Below are 22103 nucleotides of genomic sequence, written 5' to 3' on the forward strand. Positions count from 1 at the left end.
GAAACCCCACCAGTACGCCCCGTCTTATGGCCAAGTCGTTTCTTGCCACCATAAGACGGGGCAAACGCTGCTGGGGTGGAATCTTCATCATCATCTTCACTCGAGTCCTCGCCATCTTCGTCGTCGTCGTCTTCATTACCAGAATTCATATCTTCACTGGATGAATCATCACTTGAGATAGAAGGTGGCGCTCTGCGTTTGTTGTTTTTCTTCAGCCTAAGTTTGAGCTGCGACGAACGGGACTTTCCGCAAATAGTTTGGCGGCGTTGTTTTGAACGAGACATGGAGGACGATGGCCGAGATGTCTTTACTCCGGAACGACCCATTGTCGGTCTTTTGTCCTTGATTATCTTCCTTTTCTTTTGCGTTATCAATGTTGGAGGGAGGGAAAAATTTCCCTTTCTTGCTCTCGAGGTTTTTTAAGGTTTGTAGGTGGGAATTTGATCTTGTCGAACTAGCCTCGATGCACCAGTTTAAACAGCCAAAGGAGGAATGGAATATATAGTATTTGGGGTACTATATTCAGCCACGTAGAGTAGGAGGTGACAATTGTTCGGAGGGGAGGTATAGTAGAAGGGTAGAAATGTGGTGGTGGAGGGGTTATTTTCAGGGAAGGCGAAAAACGGTCGAGGGAAAAAAAAAGCGGCGTCTACAACGATAATAATAAATTGCAATCAAGAGGGGGCAATTCCGACGCACGAAGCAGAAGTCGTCGAAAGAGTTATCTTCAAATATCGTCGAGGTCGATTTGGTAGAATCTTTCTTCTTTCTTTTCTTGTTGTTTGAACTCGTTGGGCTAATCTCGGTCTGGGGGGTCCCTTAGAGGGTACGATGCCCCCCCAGCAGTGAGAATTTAGAGCCCAGCGACCGCCATGTTGGCAAGAAGAGAAAAAGGGCAATCGACGATATTCGGTATGGGTGGTGGTCTCTGTGTCTGGTGATGGGGTGCTTGTCTGCGAGGAACGACGCTGCTGTGCTTGTCGTGAAGTTGGTGAAGTCGAAGGTGAAAAGAAGAAAGTCGATGATGAAGAAAAAAGAAAGGCAAAACGCAGGGACCACCCTCTTATTCCGTGTTGGGTAAAGATCGGCACGACGAGGCGGTCGGCGAAGGAGAAATTTAAGTCCGGGTACTTTTCTGCCGCTCGGAGAGTCTTGGCGTGGGCTTCCACTTTCGGAAAGCGGTGATTGGTCAGCCTCTCCTCACCGTCTTTTACTGCCAGAAAACTTATTTGCACGTGACTCCTGTTTGCCCCGTCGTTGGCTTTTTTTTTCTGATATCAAGCTCGACGTCATGCATCGAACGAGACGGAGCGCTAGTCAGTTACTTACATGTTGCAGGCGGTGGATGTTGGACAGTTTACATTGTTACTACAGAGTCGTCTCTTCTCTGATGGCCCCTTTCAGCGACTTCCTTCTGATTTAGAAGACTGGTCAGTGAGATGGTATTATTATTCCATCTTGCAGGAGACGGACCAGGGGCCCTGCATCCTCAAGCATCAGATCCTGTCTGGGGAAGCTGGCGCGAGACATGTTACTCGTTCCGCCTGATACCAGGACCCTTTTACACGCATCAGTCGCTAGTCCAGATTGGTACGGACCAGGCCAGGTTCGCCCACTCCGCACTCCGAACAGCATACATCACATTCCGTGCAGCCTTCCCCCCCCCCCCCCCCCCCCCCAGCTTCACGAGCTGGATGAGTCGATGACAGTTTTCGTTTGGAAGGAAAGGAGCAAGAAAGAGGAGACTTCGTTTTCCGTCTTCCATGCATGACTCCAACCAGCGACGAAGGCTACCAAATCCACAGTGATAAGTCCCACAGTATGGCTGTGTAAGTACGGAAATGGAGTTGGAGATGGGGCCCTTTTTTCTGCCTTTTCCGCCTTTTTCTTCCACTTCCACTCTTTCTAATCGCCCGTATTTTCACTCCCTGGCCCAAAAGCGGGATTGCAATTCCATCTGCTCCATGCATACGATACGTATGTTGCGGAAGACAAAAGGTATGTAACATGGGGCAAGGACTGTGACTGCAATGACGATAATGATGTGCATAATGTACTGGATCTTGCTGTTGAGGTGTGAGATAAACAGCGCTAGCTAGCCATACATGGACAGCGCAGCGATTGCTCGTAACACGCAAATAGACGGAGTCATGATTACGTAGGATATCGTATAGACGTCATAAACCGGCACTCAGTATTCGTTTTAACCAACAGCGAATCGACTATATTCATTATATTAACTAAGAAACTGACATAACTCTGGATTGGAACCAAAAGAAGCTAAACGAGAATACCGCACACACCCGATCTTATCTCTATCATCTCTTGTCTCATCACAGTATCGAAGTATGCACGTACAGGCCTGCTGCAGGTAGCCGAGATTATTTTGCGCATGCAGCAGATATTGAACGCTATGCGCTATACAAATTCTAGCTTGCCTCGCTTGCTAGGGAGGAGAATGTTTCAACCATTCCTCTCCTGACGTGTTCAACCGATGCGTCAAAAATAGTATTTACCTTGCTAACCCTCTCCATATCGCAAATATACTTATTACCTCTAACTGATCCCCCTGCTGTGGTATTTCCGCCTTCCACCTTCTCAATACCATTCCTTGCTCTGCATGGTTCAATTGGCTTCCGGAAAGCTATACCTTCACATTATCCTCTTCCATCGTTTGACGTGGTTCCTTGTCTTTTGCAGCTACTTCTGAGGTGGCAGTGGTCGGGGCTTCGATCTGCGTCGTTGCAGCCTGCACTTGGCCCTCCACCTGCCTTGTGAGTTGGGCATCACTTTCGGTGTTTGCTACCGTCCCTGTAGCTGCTGCTGGTGCTCCCACGGCTGCAGGCGTCGTCGACGGCGATGCCTCGTCTGTGACATCGATCACCCTAGCTTCTTCACCTTCTGCTTTCTCACCTTCTCCGGCCATGCTAGCTTCCCTCGCAAGCCGCTCCTCACGGCCGCGCTTGTGGCAGTACCATAAAACCATAAGTAGAACTGTTTTTATTATTTGCACTGTTAGTTCAGTAAATCAGCAAAGTAGCGTAGGTCCACCAAGTTGATACATACTGAACAGCCCCAGAGACCAAAGAACGTTCATTCCAATCAAAGCAGGGAACCTCGCACGTAAAAATGCAATGATAGACCGGAGCAATCCCGCGAGGGCTGCAGGCTTGCCGGCCAGCTCCTTCAGGTTGGGTACTTCAATACCTATCTTCTTTGCCGTGCTGGTCGCCTTGTCTACATGCTGCATGTTGATACCACTCTTGCTCGCTCTTGCTGATGCCGCTGCAAGAATCTCTGGCGCAAACTTCTCTGTCATCTTGTTGGGCAGCTTTTCGACGAGCTTCTGAAGAAAACTAGGCAGCTTGGTATAACTCTTCTGTAGCTCCTGGTCGCCATTCGTGAGTAGGGACTCAAGGTCACGATACGCCGTTGGTACTCCGTTGACCAGGTCTTTGAACACTTGTTTGAACTGTTCTAGAAGCGCCTGTGTATCGCTACTAATCGAAAAGACGCGGTTGTTGACAGCTGCCAGGTTCAACTGCTCAAGGACTTTAGATAGATCTTGATCCTCCTTTTTCTCCTCCTCATTTTTCCCTTTACCAGCTGCTTCGCTGCTTGACTGGGTATCATCAGCAACTTTACCCTTCCCCTTGTCTACTTTCTCGGTCTCTCCCATCCACTTTCTATCTTTAAGCATACCCCACAGGCTCTTGCGTGACTTGTGTCCTTTCTCCATCTTCTTTTGATCAGTGGAAGCAGACGACGCAGTGGCGGCGGTAGGCTCAGTATCAGGAGTATCAAGTTTCTCCTGCGAGCCTCTATCCTCAGCCAAACGTCTCAAGTCATCGTCCAACGGCTCATCAACAAGTTCCCTGCCTTGTTCATCTTTGGACCCTCCAGGCTGTTTATCACCGCTATCACTTCCTGATATAGACGAAGAGGTTGCAACATGGTGTAGGAATGCCTCGTCTTCATCCGTCAACACAGGGCCATGCGTTTCTGCTGCTGGTGTTGATGTCGACTCTGTTTTCGCCACTGGCTTCCTCCTAATCGATTTCATGTATTGCATTGCCATGATATCCCGCGGGTAATATGAATAGCAGAGCAAGAAGTTGATAATAATATAGTTGGGTATGGATATGGATATGAGTATCTAGTGAATTTATTGTGAAATCTATCCAAAACACAGTGAATAGAGTCGATTGCGCGATGATGATCAGGGCATGTCTTTCGTCAATAAAAAATAGCTTGAGTATTTAGAGTGAACCTGCGAGGATGACAGTGATGAAGTATATGTCCTGCACTATTGTCCCCTTTGTCCTCCAATGTCGCTAGCCTTTGACCTTGGTTGTTGATGTTGGTTTTGATGACGAAGACAAGTTTCGGAGAGGGGAGTGTTGCCAAGACAGATATCCACTAAGCCGCTTTCGGTCGGTGCCAAGTATCAGAATAACAACACTCCAAGATGGAAGAACACAAGGCAAAACCATCAATAGGAACAATGAAGAGCGCTAGACTATATAGTAGTCGGCTTCCTCCCGACTACTATGTCGAAGTAATTTGCTGTTTGCCAAATTACTATCTTTCTTGCAGCATACCCTTCTTCCCGACCACATAGTCACTCTAGAACCCTTTTCTAGAATTTTCAACTTCTCTTTTCTATCTCAAATCACCAGCCGTACGAACTGTCTAATACAATGGCTCCTCGCAAGGCTAAACCCGCTCCCGAGAGTACTCCACGGAAACGTGTTGGCCGAGGAGCTGTCCAAAAGACCAGAGCTCCAAAGAAAGCCGGGTCATCCATTTCCAACACCATACCCAAGCAGAGACTCAATGTTTACGTCTTTGGCTCCGGCAGCAGTGCTGAGCTCGGTCTCGGCCCAAAAAATGCAATTGACGTCAAAAGACCACGTCTGAACACCAACCTCGATGCAGAAAAGGTTGGAGTCGTTGATATTGGCGCTGGAGGCATGCATGCAGCTGCCTTGACACACAATAATCACATCCTGACCTGGGGTGTCAATGACAACTGTGCCCTTGGACGCGAGACTACCTGGGATGGCGGTTTAAAAGATATGGCCGATGACGACGAATCTGTTGCAAGCGATGAGGTTGAACTCAACCCACGAGAGGCCATTCCCACAGCCATTCCACGTGAGAAGTTCCCAGAAGGCGCCAAATTTTGCCAGGTAGCTGCAGGTGACAGTGCTACTTTCGCTTTGACTGAAGATGGATTTGTTTACGGATGGGGCTCATTTGTGGTATGTTGTCTTTCTTTTCCTCTTGTTGCGTCGAGCTACTTCTAACACGTTTTCTACTAGACTACCGAGGGGGAACGCGGCTGGTGGAACAAAGAACTTATCAAAATGCAATCGGACCCAGTCATGATACTTGGCCTCGAGAAAATTGTTCAAATTAGTGCTGGCAACAACTTTTGCCTTGCTCTGACCACAAGGGCAGAGTCTCTCATGGGGCCGCCCCGAACAAGTGGGCCGCCATATTAGAGTTGATCGCCGCAAGACTGCCGGTAACAAGAACGCGTCCATTGACAAATTACGCAATGACATTGGCCTTGTTCCTGGCCTCGTCGCTTTACCAAAAAGCAAGAGGATTATCTCCATCCATGCAGGCAGTGATCATTCCTTCGCCATCGACTCCAACGGAGATACCTGGACCTGGGGCCTGAATAACTTTGGACAAACTGCCGTTAACGTGGGAGCTGGAAAAGGCGGCAGCACTATCGTTCGACCACAGAAGGCAACCATGCTTATTGGTCAAAAGATGAAGATGATTCAAGGTGGACGTCACCATTCCATTGGTATCACCCAAGACGGTCAGTGTCTTGTCTGGGGTCGCATGGACGGCGCGCAAATGGGTATTGACTACAGCACACTCCACCTTGATGACCCACAGATTGTTATCTCCGAACGCGGAAAGCCGCGTATCCTCCTTGATCCCACTCCACTTCCCATTCCAAACTGTGCCTTTGCTGCTGCAGGGTCTGATCACAATCTTCTTATCACTTCTGAAGGAAAGGCGTATACATGGGGTATCAACGCAACTTACCAATGTGGCCAAGGGCCTGACACCGACGACATTCTAGTCGCAACCAAGATTGACAATCCTTCTCTCCGTGAGAAGGTGTTCTCTTGGGCCGGAGCAGGCGGCCAATATTCAATTCTTGCTTCGATGCATGTACATGAGTCTACTTGATCAGTTCACGACCACAGCGATGGTTGATTTAACACTCCAAAATTATTTAATCAAAAAAATACAAGAATGTCTTAATTTAAATTGGGTCAATTAATACTAGAAGGTAGAAAGAAAAGTAAATGAGAAGAATGTAAGGAGTAATACAGTTGTTTTCTGCATACTGTGGTAAGAGGAGAGACCCACTAAATAAGCTCCAGGGACACAACTTAAAACTGACGTATGCCAAGAATTGAGACTCTCTGTCCCTGCCAAGGCCGCGGTTCAAAGTGTGAACAATTATAAAAGTGGTCGCTCAGAGCAGGGTGAAGGCAAGAAGAAGATCAATGATAATTACAGCCTCAGTTTGAGTAAACGTGTCTATCATCAAGATTCAATTCCACGAATTTATAATGCCGTTACCCAGTAACCAATTTAAATCTTCCGTGTTCTGCGGAAGGCCGAAACTCCCATTTCAATGCATCCTGATTATCCCTCTCTGAGAATCTAACCATAAACTTTTCCTTAGGTGGAGGAATCGATGCTGCTATCACCTCTCTATTTATCGAAAGGTGGCGCCAGGTACCCTCGACAGGCGTAATATCATATCGTACCAAAAACATAGCAACCGCAGGTAAAATCTCTCCACTTGCAAAATGTCTTCCTGGGCACATGTGGGGAGATGTACCCCAAGACATGTAACCCTTCGATCTCAAGCGCCCAACTTTCTCTTTGTCACAGTCAAAAAATCGGTAAGGGTTGAAATTTGCTGAATCCGAGCCCCACGTAGATTCCTCGAGGTTGAGAAACGGTGCCGGAAGCTGTAGCATTGAGCCCTTTTTGAGTAGATACTGGTTATTTATTTCAATATCCTCAAGAACAGTACGAATCGTGGCGCTGCTGGACCGTAGACGTAGCACTTCCTGGAAGGTAGAAAGGAGAAGGGTACATTTGTTTCGTATGTCTGCGACATCAAGGCAATGAATAGTGTTACCCTCCGGACTGATGGAAACATGTACTGCATTATCCCAGACCTCTTGTCTAAGTTTCAACAAGAGCTCGGGGCGAGAGAAAATTTCAAAGGTGGTCCAGAACAGGGTTGGAACGGTATTCGAGAGAACGCCAACGCACAAAGTAACTTCCATGCGTGCAATGTTTTCAATAGTAGCGCCTGCTTCGTGCTGAATTTTCCATCTCACAAGTGATAACTCCGAGGCTTCCCATTGTCCATCTGCTTCGTAGAACTTCAGAAATTCTTTCACAAGTTTTTCTCGTGCCTTAAAAGGCTTCTGCGCTGTGAATTGTGGCAAAATATTAATATATAACATGGGCAAGTTCGTTTCATACTCCCTATATGATCTGTCAACACATTTTTACATTAAGTCAAGTCACGGATATATCAGTTTATGGAAGTACCAAAATGTATCCTGAATTTCCTTATAACGTAAGGGATTTTTAGCTCCCCAAACCGCCTCGCAACTGGCAGTTGTCATTGCATCCCGACACCATGCATATAGATCAATGGGATCTTCAGTTGCAGTCGACAATTCCTCCATGGATGCCTGGAGGAAGGATATCATGGTATCATTCATTTTATCGAGGCTGCTGCCTGAAATAGCGGTAGCCATGGCGTGCACCATCGCAGAACTGAGGCTTCCACCGCCCTTCACAGGTTTCTGGAGGAGCTTCAATCCATCGCCTTTGATCCCAGCCAGCCAGTCTCCGACTTCGTTCAGAAAAGGTTCAAATGAGATGAACTTTGCAGAACGTTGTATAGTTGAGACCAAAGCAGCAGAAGTAACCACATAAATCTTCTTGTTCAGCATGCTCATGCTGAAGATAGGTGACGGCACGTCCCTACATTTCCACAGTCAACTAACCACACTGGTCACACTTTTCGATACTTGCCTGACATTGAGGTATTTGTTTACCCGAGAGTCGTGTAGTAGCCAAGCCCGTGACGGACCATACCGATGACATGGCCAACCAGCGGGATCGACTGCGTAACCAGCTTTGGTTCGCGAGGATCATACTTTGGACTGAGATATCCAAAGAGAAGATGACAGAGTGTACCCAAAGCGGCCACAATCAGCCAGACCTGTGCTCCCATCGTGCCTGCTTACGGAAATGAAGAATCAAACAAAACTGATCACGCGTGGGAAAGGACGCATCTCGCACTCTGCAGCCTGCAACCAGCTCCTCTAATTTGGAAGCCGTGTTATTTGTGTCGTTTGTGTTATTTTTTGTGTACTCTGGGCCCCGGAGCTTCACTTTGACACCGAAACTATACGAAAACGAAAGCTAAAGTTCCGACTAGCGAATCCCGTGCTCCTCTCCGCAGGATTACCAAGCGCACCTTTCATTGGCTGCCCAAGAGGTTACGGCCAACTGCTCGACGTCGTCGTCAGTGTTTGATGAGGTAAAGCCGGCCGACGTTCCTTAGTCAAGATGCGTACCCGATAAATTAGCTGACGGCAGCGGCCTGACTAGTCGGTGGACGGAGCTCGGAGACGAAGACGCTGGAGTGGCGAGGCGGACTCGGGAATTCAGGCCCTGTCATGACGTGAGGCTTGGGGCATCGCATTGATCTCTGGCACAGCGGCAAAGTCCCCTGTCCTCCATAGTGGGACGAATTCATATATATATGATGTTGAGATGCCCCGAGTTTCTATCCTTTGCCACGGACAATATATCTCAGAAACCACCGAGAAGATGGCTGATCACTTTGCCCCTGCCGTTGACCCGATGCATGGGAAGTCGGCAGAAGAGCGCAATGCTTTTCTGGCTATGCTAAAGAAGGGCAATGAATCACATCGAGAGATTACGGACAAATATGTCGGCTTCTGGGATGAAAAGGAGCGCGGGGAGAGAAAGGATAATTACATGTCACTAGTGAACAGGTAAGTAGCCTTATGGTCTCTCTGATATTGCGATGTTAACGGGAAGATAGCTACTATGACCTCGCAACTGATTTTTACGAAGAAGCATGGGCGCAATCTTTTCATTTCTGCCGCTTTGGTATTCATGAGCCCTTCCTCCAGGCTCTGGCAAGACACGAACACTATCTTGCGTTTCGAATGGGCATTCAACGAGGCATGAAGGTCCTTGATGTCGGATGTGGAGTTGGTGGCCCGGCAAGGGAGATATCTACCTTCACCGGCTGCAAGGTTGTTGGTGTGAACAACAACGGTTATCAGATCCAACGGGCTACGGCACATGCAAAGAAGGAAAGCCGGAGCGAAGACGTCTCCTTTGTCAAAAGTGACTTCATGGTGAGTTTTGTTGTGACAGTCACTAGCTATATATATCTCATTTCCTGACTATTGCGGAACGAAGGAGATGAATTTTCCAGACGACTCCTTTGACGCCGTGTACGTCATTGAGGCAACAGTTCATGCGCCATCTCTGCAAGGGGTATATGAGCAAATCTACCGCGTTCTAAAGCCCGGTGGAACATTTGGCGTGTACGAATGGGTAATGACGGACAAGTACGACGATTCAGATCCATCGCACCGTGCCATAAAATTAGGAATTGAGCGCGGAAACGGAATCGCTACCATGATGCCTCGTAAGCATGCAATGGAGGCTATACAGGCGGCTGGATTCGTTCTCGAACATGAGGAGGATATGGCTGACAAAGGGGACATAATCCCCTGGTACGCACCACTTGCAGGAGAGCTCCAGGCCCGCAGCTTGTGGGATCTATTCAGTGCTCTTCGAGTGACCAAATTCGGTCGAGCGTCTGTCAGTACCCTGCTAAAAGTCCTCGAAGCTGCCAAGCTTGCGCCATCAGGTACTGCACAGACAGCCGACGAGCTGTCATTGGGTGCAGACAACCTTGTTGCCGGTGGCAGGGCTGGGCTTTTTACACCAATGTATCTTATGATTGCAAAGAAACCGGCAGCCCCATCATCCTAGGAAATAAATAAGCAGTGAAACGGAATATAATGAGACATCAACAGCACCGATAAAATAGCGCCGTTTCCCGTGTTATATGGATGAACTCCAGCCTCGGGAATCTGTATGTCTTCAGAAGTAACGCGGCATCTACCCCTGAACACATCGCGATTCGCTGGTGGTATCAGTAATACCTCACTTGCCTGGTTCCATGGGGTAGACAGGGTATCAAACGGGTCAACTTTTGCGCAAAGCAAGTCGTAAGCATATACGTAACTATCCCTGAGCCTGACCAGAAGAACTGCTTAGTTCCCCAGTACAAAGTACATCAAGCCCCGTAAAATGGTTTTTGTGCTAGACGCATTCGGCCTTCCGGACACGCCTCGGGAAGCACGTCTTCTAAGCACCGGGTGACTACATGGGTATTTCAGCTGGCGAGGTCGGAGTCATGGAAAGCTAACACGTTAACGTCACTTAATTCAGTTTATGTATGATCCAGCGGCAAACGACCCCGAAGATCCCAGCCCATCGAACTCTCACGGCATCCTTTCGTGATAAGATCGGCGCAGCAGTAGCTATAAGCGCCTTAATATCCGAGACTTTCGCGAAGATCCCCGGACCTCTGCGTCGTCTGGAAGGTCAAATCCAGGGCCGAAGGACAGAGCGCCCTATACAGGCTAACGTCTATGTATGTAACACGGCTAAGATAACCCTGATACCTCGTGAGCTTTTGTGATATAGTATTCCAATCCCATAAATGTTGGGATTGCAATATTGAAGAATTAATGGTTTCGCCAGATGTTGATCTATAAACATCGCGAATCGAGCTCGTGATTGGTTATTACGTAAGCGCTTAATCAGTCTGAGTCAGAGAGGCATCACATGACCGGTCGGAATCGATATCAACTTCGCTTCGTCATCGTCGTCGTCTCTTCTTCTCTTCTTCTCTTTGCACCACGCTTCGCAGGACCGGTCAAGATCCCGCATCGAGACAGCACTTGCGTGTCATCTCATGCGCAAAGCTTATTCCAGGATTTGCGTTCTTTTGCTGACGTCCTCGCGTTCTCCTTCACCGGGGCTTCTCAGGGACACGGCAGAGGAAGGCTGTTCTTGGATACAGCTTTCCAAGGCTCCCATGCGACGTGCGTGATACTGCAAAGCGTCAAACTTCTTTTCGTTTATAATCCCCATCAATACGCTCATTATATATGTCCGCGAGGTTTTTCGGCCGCTCGTTTTTCGATCCTCGCTACTCGCTGGTTGTCCTTGCGACCTTAGGATAACTCCAGTTCTTCGTTGGGATTCCCACTGACAGCCATGTTCAAACGATCTTTTTCCTCAAAAGACCGGGCGGGCAAGTCTGTTAAGCCTGCGAAGAAGACATATCGCGAGAATTTGAGAACTAAACTGCAGGAGAGTCTGGATAATCCGCCGATTGGGAGGTTAGTCAGAACCCACCATGCCATATTTTATCGGGCTGTTTGCACATCTAACCGACATTGATTCATGGCTAGCACCCTTACTAGCCCTATCATCACGCTGGTGGTAGGCAGAGAAAGTCGCCTGTTCGCTGCCCACGAAGACATCCTTTCTATTTCGCCTTTCTTTTCGTCTGCCATCAGGGAGCAAGCTTCCGATGGTGGTATGAAACAGATTGCCCTGCCTGATGAGTGAGTCACTCGTAATAGTCTCCAGTCATCCGCTTACACATATACCTAATATGTGTTGCCCAGAGAACCCGAGATATTGTCCTGCGTCCTCGAATTCTTGTACAAGGGAGACTACTACCCACGCTTGATGCATAACAAGCGTCGCAACTCCTGGGTACTCGAGGATGCACAGGATCTTTCTAAAACTGGTGGCCGCGGGTCATGCGAAGCGACAATCTTCTACTCTGGTGTGAACGACTATCTCCTCCGAGACACAGTCATCTACTGCGCCGCTGAGAAGTACGGCTTGGACGAGCTGAAGCGTCTTTCACTGCGCAAGCAGGGCCTTCAAGCTGGTATCCCTGTCGATATTATCCTTCGATCGGCGCGGTATACGTACGATCATACGCCAGACTCCGAATCGCGACTCCGCGCTCACTTCCTAGCTCTGATAATCCGAAGTCGCAAGACTTTCAAAAGGAGTGGAACCATGCAGATGGAGATGGAGAGCGGCGGCAAATTGTTTTTCGATTTGTTCGTGGCCATGTGCAACCATATTGATGATGTCGTGGAGCTCAGGTACGCCTCCCAATTTTCCTGACTCTCAAGGCTAATCTGTTTCTTTTTATCTCGTAACTATCAAATTCAGGCTTGATGCTTTTATGAGATTCCTTCTATCTCTTTAATAACTACTCACCTAGCTTACTTACTTATGAACAAACAGCAACAGCCGATCTCCTAAAGTCATTTGAAAATGGCCTATAGGCTGCATACTAAACCTCGAACTTATCGTATCGACCTGCTCGGTCGGTCAAGAATGGAAGCAAGAAGAAATTGAACCAACTCCTCCCTTAACCAAATTGTGCAACATGATAACTAAGGAGAATGAAGTACCGTGCCGAGCAAATTTTTACCTTGTTTTTTATTCATCTAGTTCACTTCTCCTTGGATTGACTGATCTATTGAAAACAGTGAAAATAACTCCAAACACTACTTCGCTTCTCTCGAGATTGGCCGCAAGCACTTTATTTGGCTTAGGAAGAGAGAGAGCCGGACTCTGCCGTTATTCGAATAGACTGCGTCTTCCTTCGACAATAGGACCGAGACCTGCTCTCTCTCTCTCTGTTTAAATATTCTCGTCTTTTAGCTATTTCTTTACCCAAATTGCAGCGCACCGCATCCAAACTAATACATGAGATTGACAATTTCCCGTGAAATCCCCATTCCTTTGGTCCTTTTCTCCTGTATCTTATGTGCTTACCCCTCCACTGTTACCATTATTCTGTCGTGGTTCATCCACTATAGCTGGAAATTGAGACATTCGGCCATCTCATCTTCTTTTCTCCTTGTAGTTGCGCGTAGCTTTGTTTGTAGATGTCACTAGTTGGTGTTTTCAAAAGTAAGCAAACGCCAAGCCAAGAGCTTCGCTCCAACTGAACAGATAAGCCGCAACATCCTCAACTACAGGGTCAAGCAGCAAGCAGCTCGACAGCTCGGCACCACGAATGACAATGAGCTGTGCCTGATAGCTGAGACAAAAAGAACTGCTATTTCATTTGATTAATACCCGCATAAAGAGGACGCCGCCATCATGTTCGCCGAACTCGCCCCCTACCTCTCCAACCCTCGCCAGACGCTAGCTCAGCTCCTCAACTTCGCCCTCGTCCTCTCCACGGCTTTCATGGGATGGAAGGCCCTATCCGTATACACAAACTCGTCCTCTCCCATTGTTGTGGTGTTATCAGGAAGCATGGAGCCAGCCTTCCAACGCGGCGACCTACTGTTTCTATGGAACAATAGCCCGCGCGCAGAAGTTGGGGAGATAGTGGTGTATAATGTGCAGGGAAAGGATATTCCAATCGTTCATCGAGTTATTAAGGCATTTGGAACAGGAGATGGAGGGAAGAAGAGCCAACGAAGGTTGGAGAGGGAGGCGGATAAACGCAGTGGGTGAGTATCTGCTATATCTGGAGCGGGAGGTGATGACGACATGGAGTGAGAGATATTCACGGTGTGAAGATCATATGAACGGCGATTGAAGGAAGTACGCGTGTCATATTATCGAATTATTGCTGATGATTCACGTATAGACCCGGCCTATCCTCACCCGTCTCCCATCAGATGCTCACAAAAGGCGACAACAACATCGCAGATGACACCGAACTCTACGCACAGGGCCAAGACTACCTTGACCGCAAACTCGATATTGTAGGTAGCGTGCGAGGATACATTCCGGCCGTTGGATACGTGACGATCATGTTGGCAGAAAACCCATGGATGAAGACGGTCTTGCTTGGAATCATGGGCGTAATGGTGATGTTACAACGGGAATAGAAACCGGCACAATCAACAAAGAATCATCCATATTCAATGACAGAAAGATAATATTTTGGGTTTCTTCTTCTTTTATTTTTTAACTTTGCATTCCTGTTTCCCTCGTTCGTTTGACGTGGGTGTTGGTATGCGCCCGATGCATGCAGCGAGTGCTTTACCTTAGCGGTAGCATGTGCGTCAATCATATCATGGCAGGGCGCAACAAGTTGATTTATGGTTAAACTTGATTCCCTTCTTACAACTCTATATTTGGACCCCAAACAGGCCACGGTGTTTTTCACATCATTGGACGGCTGCACATCTCCTTGTCGACAGTGCCTCAAGGCAGACAAATTCAGAATACCCAATCCCCGTGGATTCAACTAGCAGAGTATGGCTGCTGGGGAATTGCCGTATTCAACAACCAGCGTACTCTGGGCTCCGAGGGTTTCCAGAGTCAATCAGATGGTTAAAACAGTGGCATCTAGGGGGGAGCCCAGGGGTAAGCGCACTTTTATACCTATTGTCAGCGCGGAAGTGATATATACTGCCTTGCATATAGGTTGGCTATCAGATATGATTGACCAACTCCGATATGATCCTAGCTAAAGTTTGTTGATTATACTTCGCCTGTAGTATCAAGTACGTCCTGCATATACCCATTATTGTGGCATATCTTAGCCAAGAATCAGTATATGAGGCCATGATGACCTACCGCAATAAATGGTATCCAAGGAAACTGTCCAAGTATTAGCTTGTAAGCTAGATGCATCTCAGATATCAAGGAAATGTTCTACGTCTAGTATATGTGGCGTTCCACAGTTGAAAGGTATCCTCCTGCATATTCGGACTCTATTCGTAGCACTGCTTTCCTCCAACCTGTCTTTGTAGTCAGTTGATGGAATTATCTGAAGAAAATAACATATTCTAGATGTTCTGTCGCCTAGACTTGCACACAATGTTTTATGTTAACGACTCACTCATAAGCCTCGAACCTTGCATCTCAGGTTAGTGTCATCAGTTGTGTTAGCTAGTCTACTGGCTCAGCTGATATGGAACCTACCAGATCGCTGAACAACGAAATTCTGCCTGTGATAATAGTCTAGTGACTGGAATAATCATCTGTGCTCAAAATTGGACCTTCCGGGAGTAAAGATCGATCAATCTAGGTGAATCCGCCACAGTCAGATGAGACGGAAATACGCGCGTTCTCGCGTCAAGGGATGCTCGATGTGGTGTGACTGATGGGCGGTCAATCAAGATAGACGATGCATGGAAGGCAGACTCGAACCATTCGGAGTACACAGACATCCAGGGCAAATGGACCCGGGCAGACACCCATACCGGATAAACTCGTCACCGCCCATTCTCGTCACACGTCTGCCGACCAGCCCTTGAGCCTATAAGCCAACAGAATGCGATCGTGATAGAGTCCAGACACAAGCCAGCCAACAACCCGGAGCATATTGATCGGATATTCACAGTCGTTGGTTAGGAAACATCCATGTCCATGCCGAGAATCCACACCAGCTCAGCCTCAGTCAAAATCTCACAAAAAATGTAAATAAAGTCGTCTTAAGCTCAAGATGAGACAAATGCATGTGCGTCGAACAGGCGGACAACCCGTCCAGGCTCACCAGAAGGTTCACCGAGTCGCCGAACAGCCTGAATATTGGTTGGTGACCGCTATATGATCGTCTTGCTTTATATGATCTGCTTGGTCAACGTTAGCAGTAAGTATATCATCCATCCTGTCACTGTTTACGTATCTATATTCGGAGGGGTGTTTGGAGGGGCACGTTGAGTAAACACAAGCAGCAAGACAGGAATTTTTCTTCATCCCGCCAGAGTGGATCTCCTGTTTTACTTGATTATCCTATTCCTGGACTTGTAAGGGATTTAAACGGGTGGCAATGATCGTAACCCTGAGCTCAAACCCGAGCTTCGAAGACGCAGGGCCTTCCCGACACTAGAAAACTGAAAAGTGGCTAAGACGGCAACGTTCTGGTTCCTGCATCCTTCGAGGGAGCAAGCAGTAAAAGAGAAAAAGTGGTGTGAAAATTTAAGCAGAAATGTGGCTGGGGTGTTGGGTATCAGTAATCGTTGACAGGGATAACGGCAACCCGACCAGGCCAGACGTTGAACTGTGACCTGCGAACCTGGTGATGGAAAAACATGCACGCACAGACGGGCATGAGTGGACACACCAGGTAACGAAAACCTCAATCCATGTCGCTTCCTTGCAAGGTGAAGTCTGGCCACCATCACCAAGCTGGAGATCCGAAAAATCATATCCATCCAGCATTGCGCGTTAACTTTTTCCAACTACCTTGGACGAAAGATTCGAGCATGCCTCGTGGAATCGTGGACAGATGAATGGATACGGCGCATATCGATCCGTCGTCCCCTTCATTTATTCTCAAATTGTATTTCGGGTACCGCTCCATAGTTGGCCCAGAGAAACGGGAGTCGCTTACACAAGGTGCCTCCCATCCGGTTAATTCGACGAACAATGGTCTCCGATACATCTTACGTCTGAATGAAACCCAGCAATAATAACACTCAGCGCCCTACGCACTACACGTGCATGGCTAGCCGTACTCCGAGACCAAGCTTGGTACTCTGTAGCTTTGCGTAAATGTGTGCCGGGACCTTAGCAGGCGGACGGGAAGCTCCGATGAGCCCAAGCCATCATCTGAGCACAGGGCACACTGAGCCGGTGCTGGCGCTGGTTCATCCCAGCCTAGACGCCCGGCGCCAGCTGAAGCAGGGATGATTCGAAGTGGATGACGTCCAGGGTGCAGACGCTGCAAGTCAGGCTGCAAAATTGCGCAGTCTTTTTTTATCGCGACGGCCCGATGCCTGTTCTTGCATGTCATTGGCCATGTGAAACGATCCGCTCGCGCGTCTAGAAGCCCTCGGCGGGAATTGCTAGGTAAGGCGTGTAAAATTTTTGGGAAAAATTTTTCGCTGAAGGGGCCGTGGAAAAGTCTCTGTTTCCCGAAGCTATTTTTACATGGTCTGATGCGATGGTCTGACTGTTCCAGCGGCCTCTTCGCACTGTACGAGACCGATGACACAGAGCACCGCACGCTCAGCCGAGTCATCGTAGCCGCGGGCCCGTATTCATAGAAATCAACACGCAGGTTGCAAGCAGCAAAAGGTCGAAGAAGTCGAAGTTGAGGTCGACGAAAAGCGAACGGAAAGTGACGTCACGGAGTACATTAGTCAGACCAACTGACTAATCCAGGCACAGACCCGCAGGTGATCGGTCCCGCTTTTAAGATTTATATAGGGAAGGTTTTACAAGGCAAAAAAGAAGTAGACAGAAGATGCTGGCGGATGGCGACGACGAAGGGGTCGAGGGGGTCCAGGGCGGGTTGCGGCCATGCCCACGGTGCCGTCGTGGGCCCACGGGTAACTAGAAACTTCCTACAAGCCCCGAAAGTGGTCGACGGGACGTCTATAAGAAGGAGCTCCATCCCTCGAGTTTTCGTCCTTCCTATCATCAGCATCCACAACAAACAGACATCAACACAGCACAACAACAACAACAACAACAACAACAACAACAACAACAACAACAACAACAACAACAACAAGACAACAATCAATCAACGATCTACTGTCATCCACTCGAGTCTATACTCAACAGCAACAACAAGCAACCTAATCATATCTACTTCTACAAACATCACCTCAACGAAACAAATCAAAACAATCACAATGGCCTCCAACGCTACCGACTTCGCCATCCACTACGCCTCCTTCGAGCTTCCCCACATGAAGCGCGAGTCCATGAACACCTTCTCGGCTGCCTCTTCCCGCTTCCACACTCCTCGCACTTCTCTTGACAATGGAAAGCGCACTATGCCATCCACCCCGGCCTTGTCCCGCTCTAACTCCAAGACTCGCATTGGTAGCCCCAAGTCCTTCGACTCCAAGGAGCGCAAGGCTGCCCACGCCGAGGCCACCTACCTTGCTCTCCGATAGGTGCTTCGTTCAATCAATATGCCAACAAACCGACATCTTCAGTCATCAAAAGTGCTTTTTTGGGATTCTTGGGTAATCAGCGAGCGCACGAATTGGATGTGACATGGAAACGGAAAAAAATCTTCTGGAGTTCAACAGGCTTTTTTTCTCTTAATGATATATGATACCTTGTTTAATGGGATGGAAATGAATGGATATATTAATCTCTTACTTAATTTTTTTTGGGATAATCTGTTCTGAAACTGGCAGTGCTTGTGAAGAGCAGTTCTTCTACTCACATAAAACTAAAAATAATATCAATACAATTGATTACCCTGCTCACTCAACTGCTAATTACACGCGAATCTATAAAATCAAGATATAATCAATAAAATAGCGCAAACATGGATGTTTTGCCGAGTAAAAAGGGATAGCTGTTTGATTTACCTTTGAAAGAGGACCCGCGGAGACCTGCCCAAGGGGTACCTTTCCCGCTTAACATTGCAAAATATGGCATCGTGACTGATATCTAGTCGCGTCTCCTTAACTGTATGAAATAGTGAGCCCTCTAACTGTATGAAATAGTGAGCCCTCTAACTGTACCCCCCAACCTTTCCCAAGATCAATCCTTCTAGAGTCGAGTGTCTCGAGAAAACTATTCATTTGAGAGCATCTGGCCTGTTCTATATGTAAATGTTTGCTGACACTATTGTCTCTTTCTATAAGTCTAGTCAGTATACCCGTCTGCCAGCAGAATAAAAATATTCAGCCCCATTAATCTGTACGCACTTTCAAGACGAATGTTGAGCCTCTGCGTGTGTCTATAATAAGCATCAGCGGCCCGGCCCGCTTTGAACTCAAATGGCGTCATAGCAATGCTTGGCGTTGATGCCAGAGGTTTTATTCACATCTACAAGTCGAAGAAAAAGGCTTCGGTGGGGAGTACATCTGTCATCTTATCAAGCTCAGTAGAGGGCGAGGGTAGAGGAGCACAATGGGTAAATCGGAAGTGACGTTGACGGCTAGGAGGGTCAGGAGATAACTAGCCAATGTCCTCAACTTTTGCACTTGACGAAATCCCTACTTTGACGACTGGATTTCGCCCTCTTTTGCGACTCCGTATGCGTTCTACACGTTCAGACAGGCCACTACATCCTAGAATACCCTTGAATGCCTCTTAACTTGGTATTTCTTCTCCTCGGGTCACCGGGTAGCACCTGATTATCAAGTGGGTATGGGCTGATAAATAAGACAACCGCCGTCGAGTTGCTCCGTTGCTAGTGCTGAGAGCCTCCATTTGCTCGCGCATCTAAATTCCTGCAGGAATTTCTCGGCAGGCTCCGACAAGTACTAGCAAGGATCAAGCAATAGCATGACGTCAAGACGGGACGCCTTGACCGATCCAACCCGGATGAGTTTGAAAGAGCTCGAATAGCCAGTCGTTGGTGAGTCATGCCATCGTATTACATTGAAAGGCTTGAGTATTACGACGTTACCTGGAGTAGCTCCTGAACATATTCTGCATATTGTGATAACACAACGAGTTTCTTGCGATGCAGACAGGTTCGTGTAATATGTCCAGCTAGAGGCTGGACTAACTAACACCAAGGGACCCTGCGGACAAGCCGCGAAACCTTTATGTTCGCGACAAATGCCCTATATTTCTAGAGGCTTCTCCAAAACTAGAAGTGCCCGTAACTACTTCGTAGAAAAACGCATTCAACATGGCAAGTCACTAGTTCCTATGGGGTCGGGGGTTCACAGATCAAGCATAGTGCCTTCGCATCAGGGCGACGTCACGGATACAACGAGTAGTATCCAATATCGCTACTCAAAGTCTCCAATGAAGAGTCCGGATCTCTTTCGTAGGTCGCCAAAGGAAAAAAGGCTCGGTCAATCTGGTATCCTCCAAGATGACTAAATGACTCTAAAGGGGGCAGATCAGCCTCACCCGACTTTTCGCGGAAGCCAAAGTCAACTTTCGCTTCAGAAGCTCAAGACAACAAGCGACCCGCGAGTCGAACCTCCAGCGCCTTTGCCGTCGCATACAGCAGTTCAGCTAGTAGTTCAGCAGCCTGGAGCCTGGAATCTGTTCCCACTGGCTGAAATAACCACCCTCGTCTCGCCCGCTAGTTGGTTGGTTATCCAACAGTTTTAACTGAACTACCCCGCGAGCCACTTGCCTGCTGCTGCCTAGCATCCATCCAACATCAAGCGCCGGCAAATTAAAAGGGCAGTGATCCCTCGCTGAGTCGTTTGTCTAGCCTGCTAGATACACATCCAGGCGAATTTTTGGAATTCGTGCGTTCCGTTACTCGATATTCAAAGACGGCGTCATGGCGAGTCAGAAGCGCATTTCAAAGGTACCTTATGGCCCATATCATATAGTGCATCTAGCCATGGGCTAACTATGACCGTGGGGATATAATAGGAACTTAACGAGCTCCTAAGCTCACCTCCAGACGGCGTCACAGTCGCTCTGGCAGATGACTCGGACTTATACAAATGGAGCGTCGAGATGAAAGGCCCCGAGGGCTCACCATACCAAGTGCGTTACCGTTAACCTTCTCGAGCCATAACTGCCCGGCCAGACTGCTAATGATATTATCTACCACTGCAGGGCGGGATATTCGAGATCAGGCTCACGCTACCAACAGACTATCCCTTCAAGCCGCCGACCGTCTCCTTCGCTACGAAAATATACCATCCCAATGTATCCAACGACGACAAGGGAACGATGTGTCTCGGTATGCTAAAGTCAGATGAATGGAAGCCGTCGTCGAAGTTATATGCCGTGCTGGAGTTTGCGAGACAGCTTCTTGTGGAGCCGATGCCGGACGATGCAGTGGAAGGGAGGATCGCAGAGCAATATAGTAACGATCGGAAACAGTACGAGAAGATCGCGAGGGATTGGACGAGGAAGTATGCCTCGGGGAATGGAGGGGAAGGGCAATAGATGTGCGTGAAGGCAGTGGGGAGAGGGCCGGGCATGGCAGGGGGTTGGATGTATAGACGAAGAGCTGGTGTTTTAGAATATGACAATCATGATGCATGTTGTTTTTTCTTTTTCAAACCTGGGCGATTGGCAATGTTTCGACTTCTATGGTTACTTGGGTGCGTCTATAGATGCAGATTAAATGCATTACTATTTTTTGTATTGATGGGTAAAAAGTCTGCTTCGTCTAGTCTTTGAAATATGCGTGTACAAGAAGGATATGCCGGACATAACAAGGTATCTCAACAATGCCATCTCAGTCGGATATGATCTTCTATCTTTCATGCAAAATGGCGAATGAGGAGGTTGGAAAATAAAATGCGTCTTGTAAATAACACAAGCCAGAAGGGAAACGCTACATGGTTAGTATCAGGGCCAAAATGGACAAATCAGCATCAACTCCGATCAATGAACCGTCGGGATTAAAAAGGGAAAAAAGGAAAGAAAAAAAAAAAAACAGCAAGTGGTGAAGGGGCGGCTGATGGAACCCGACTTCGATGGAACATGGTACAAATATACACGGAATAAAAAGGAAATAAGGAGTTAAGGAGGAAGAAAAAAAGGAAGTATTCTGTTGTGCCTCTTGTGTCACACCAAAAGAAGGTGTAACATGAGACAGCAGCAGTTGTCCGTAGCAAAAGTGACGACATCTCAATCCCTGCGAGTAGTGGGCAGGATGGATTTCTCGCCATTCGGCATTGAATTGAGCGAGTTAAAGGGCCACTGGTTCCGACAGAACGATTTGGCGAATGACTCGAGACTAGCGGTTGCGTAGCCAAAGTATGGCTCGACGAAGCGGTTCCAGAGAGAGCATACGAAGAGCAGGATGGCGAAGAAGACGGGCAGCAAGCATGCGATGATCAGGTCGCCTGGCTGGGGCACGACTTGGCCGTCTGTTCCGTCTGCGAGTTTGCCTGGCTTGGTGATGCCGAGGAGGTAGTTGGGTCCAAAGACGAGCCAGACGAGGACGGTACGCATGAGCATGCCGTGAGGAGGTAGAGGGCGAAACTGAGGCTTCCGATCCAGTGCAGCCATTTGTGCGAGAGGAAGTGGCGCATTTGCGGAGAGTACATGACGGCGAAGCA

At 48.1% G+C, this 22103-nt stretch overlaps 10 protein-coding genes across 11 annotated transcripts in view; 6 read left to right on the forward strand and 4 right to left on the reverse strand.

Annotated features, from left to right (window-relative positions):
- TERG_03097 (uncharacterized protein) overlaps positions 1–326 on the reverse strand; it is a gene marked incomplete at both ends in the record, with an annotated part of 2093 nt that extends 1767 nt beyond the window's left edge. Inside the window, one exon of the mRNA XM_003235999.1 lies at positions 6–326. Within this exon, the coding sequence (XP_003236047.1) occupies positions 6–326 (321 nt within the window). The remainder of the gene's footprint in view (positions 1–5) is intronic.
- A 1554-nt stretch (positions 327–1880) lies between these two features.
- On the reverse strand, positions 1881–4078 carry TERG_03099 (uncharacterized protein; the record flags this gene model as incomplete). The annotated part of the gene is made up of 2 exons (XM_003236001.2): positions 1881–2994; positions 3067–4078. The coding sequence occupies 2 exons, from the start codon at positions 4076–4078 to the stop codon at positions 2645–2647; spliced, it is 1362 nt and encodes a 453-aa protein (XP_003236049.1). The 3' UTR covers positions 1881–2644.
- Positions 4079–4700: 622 nt separating this feature from the next.
- TERG_03100 (uncharacterized protein) lies at positions 4701–5309 on the forward strand (the record flags this gene model as incomplete). The annotated part of the gene is made up of 1 exon (XM_003236002.2): positions 4701–5309. The coding sequence occupies one exon, from the start codon at positions 4701–4703 to the stop codon at positions 5307–5309; it is 609 nt and encodes a 202-aa protein (XP_003236050.2).
- A 1302-nt stretch (positions 5310–6611) lies between these two features.
- On the reverse strand, positions 6612–8302 carry TERG_03101 (uncharacterized protein; the record flags this gene model as incomplete). The annotated part of the gene is made up of 3 exons (XM_003236003.1): positions 6612–7542; positions 7609–8049; positions 8124–8302. The coding sequence occupies 3 exons, from the start codon at positions 8300–8302 to the stop codon at positions 6612–6614; spliced, it is 1551 nt and encodes a 516-aa protein (XP_003236051.1).
- Positions 8303–8847: 545 nt separating this feature from the next.
- Positions 8848–10110, forward strand: TERG_03102 (uncharacterized protein; the record flags this gene model as incomplete). Its single annotated transcript, XM_003236004.1, has 3 exons — positions 8848–9092; positions 9143–9464; positions 9529–10110. 3 exons carry the CDS (start codon positions 8848–8850, stop codon positions 10108–10110), a joined length of 1149 nt encoding a protein of 382 aa, XP_003236052.1.
- Positions 10111–11406: 1296 nt separating this feature from the next.
- Positions 11407–12503, forward strand: TERG_03103 (uncharacterized protein; the record flags this gene model as incomplete). Its single annotated transcript, XM_047748024.1, has 4 exons — positions 11407–11531; positions 11604–11759; positions 11823–12317; positions 12440–12503. 4 exons carry the CDS (start codon positions 11407–11409, stop codon positions 12501–12503), a joined length of 840 nt encoding a protein of 279 aa, XP_047603998.1.
- Positions 12504–13329: 826 nt separating this feature from the next.
- Positions 13330–14072, forward strand: TERG_03104 (signal peptidase I; the record flags this gene model as incomplete). The annotated part of the gene is made up of 2 exons (XM_003236006.1): positions 13330–13688; positions 13829–14072. The coding sequence occupies 2 exons, from the start codon at positions 13330–13332 to the stop codon at positions 14070–14072; spliced, it is 603 nt and encodes a 200-aa protein (XP_003236054.1).
- A 3120-nt stretch (positions 14073–17192) lies between these two features.
- On the forward strand, positions 17193–18441 carry TERG_03105 (uncharacterized protein). Its single transcript, XM_003236007.2, has one exon. It carries the CDS (start codon positions 17394–17396, stop codon positions 18042–18044), a length of 651 nt encoding a protein of 216 aa, XP_003236055.1. The 5' UTR covers positions 17193–17393; the 3' UTR covers positions 18045–18441.
- Positions 18442–20359: 1918 nt separating this feature from the next.
- Positions 20360–20979, forward strand: TERG_03107 (uncharacterized protein; the record flags this gene model as incomplete). Of its 2 annotated transcripts, XM_003236009.1 has the most annotated exons (3): positions 20360–20386; positions 20455–20571; positions 20644–20979. In XM_003236009.1, the coding sequence occupies 3 exons, from the start codon at positions 20360–20362 to the stop codon at positions 20977–20979; spliced, it is 480 nt and encodes a 159-aa protein (XP_003236057.1). The 2 variants fall into 2 exon arrangements, with proteins under 2 accessions (XP_003236057.1, XP_047605844.1); XM_047749513.1 differs by lacking the exon at positions 20360–20386 and having other exon boundaries at positions 20542–20571.
- A 690-nt stretch (positions 20980–21669) lies between these two features.
- Positions 21670–22103, reverse strand: part of TERG_03108 (uncharacterized protein) — a gene marked incomplete at both ends in the record, with an annotated part of 1114 nt that continues 680 nt past the window's right edge. The window contains one exon of the mRNA XM_047748025.1: positions 21670–22032. Within this exon, the coding sequence (XP_047603999.1) occupies positions 21670–22032 (363 nt within the window). The remainder of the gene's footprint in view (positions 22033–22103) is intronic.

The sequence above is a fragment of the Trichophyton rubrum genome (genome assembly GCF_000151425.1).
Source record: "Trichophyton rubrum CBS 118892 genomic scaffold supercont2.3, whole genome shotgun sequence".
In the NCBI taxonomy this organism is placed as follows: Eukaryota; Fungi; Ascomycota; class Eurotiomycetes; order Onygenales; family Arthrodermataceae; genus Trichophyton; species Trichophyton rubrum.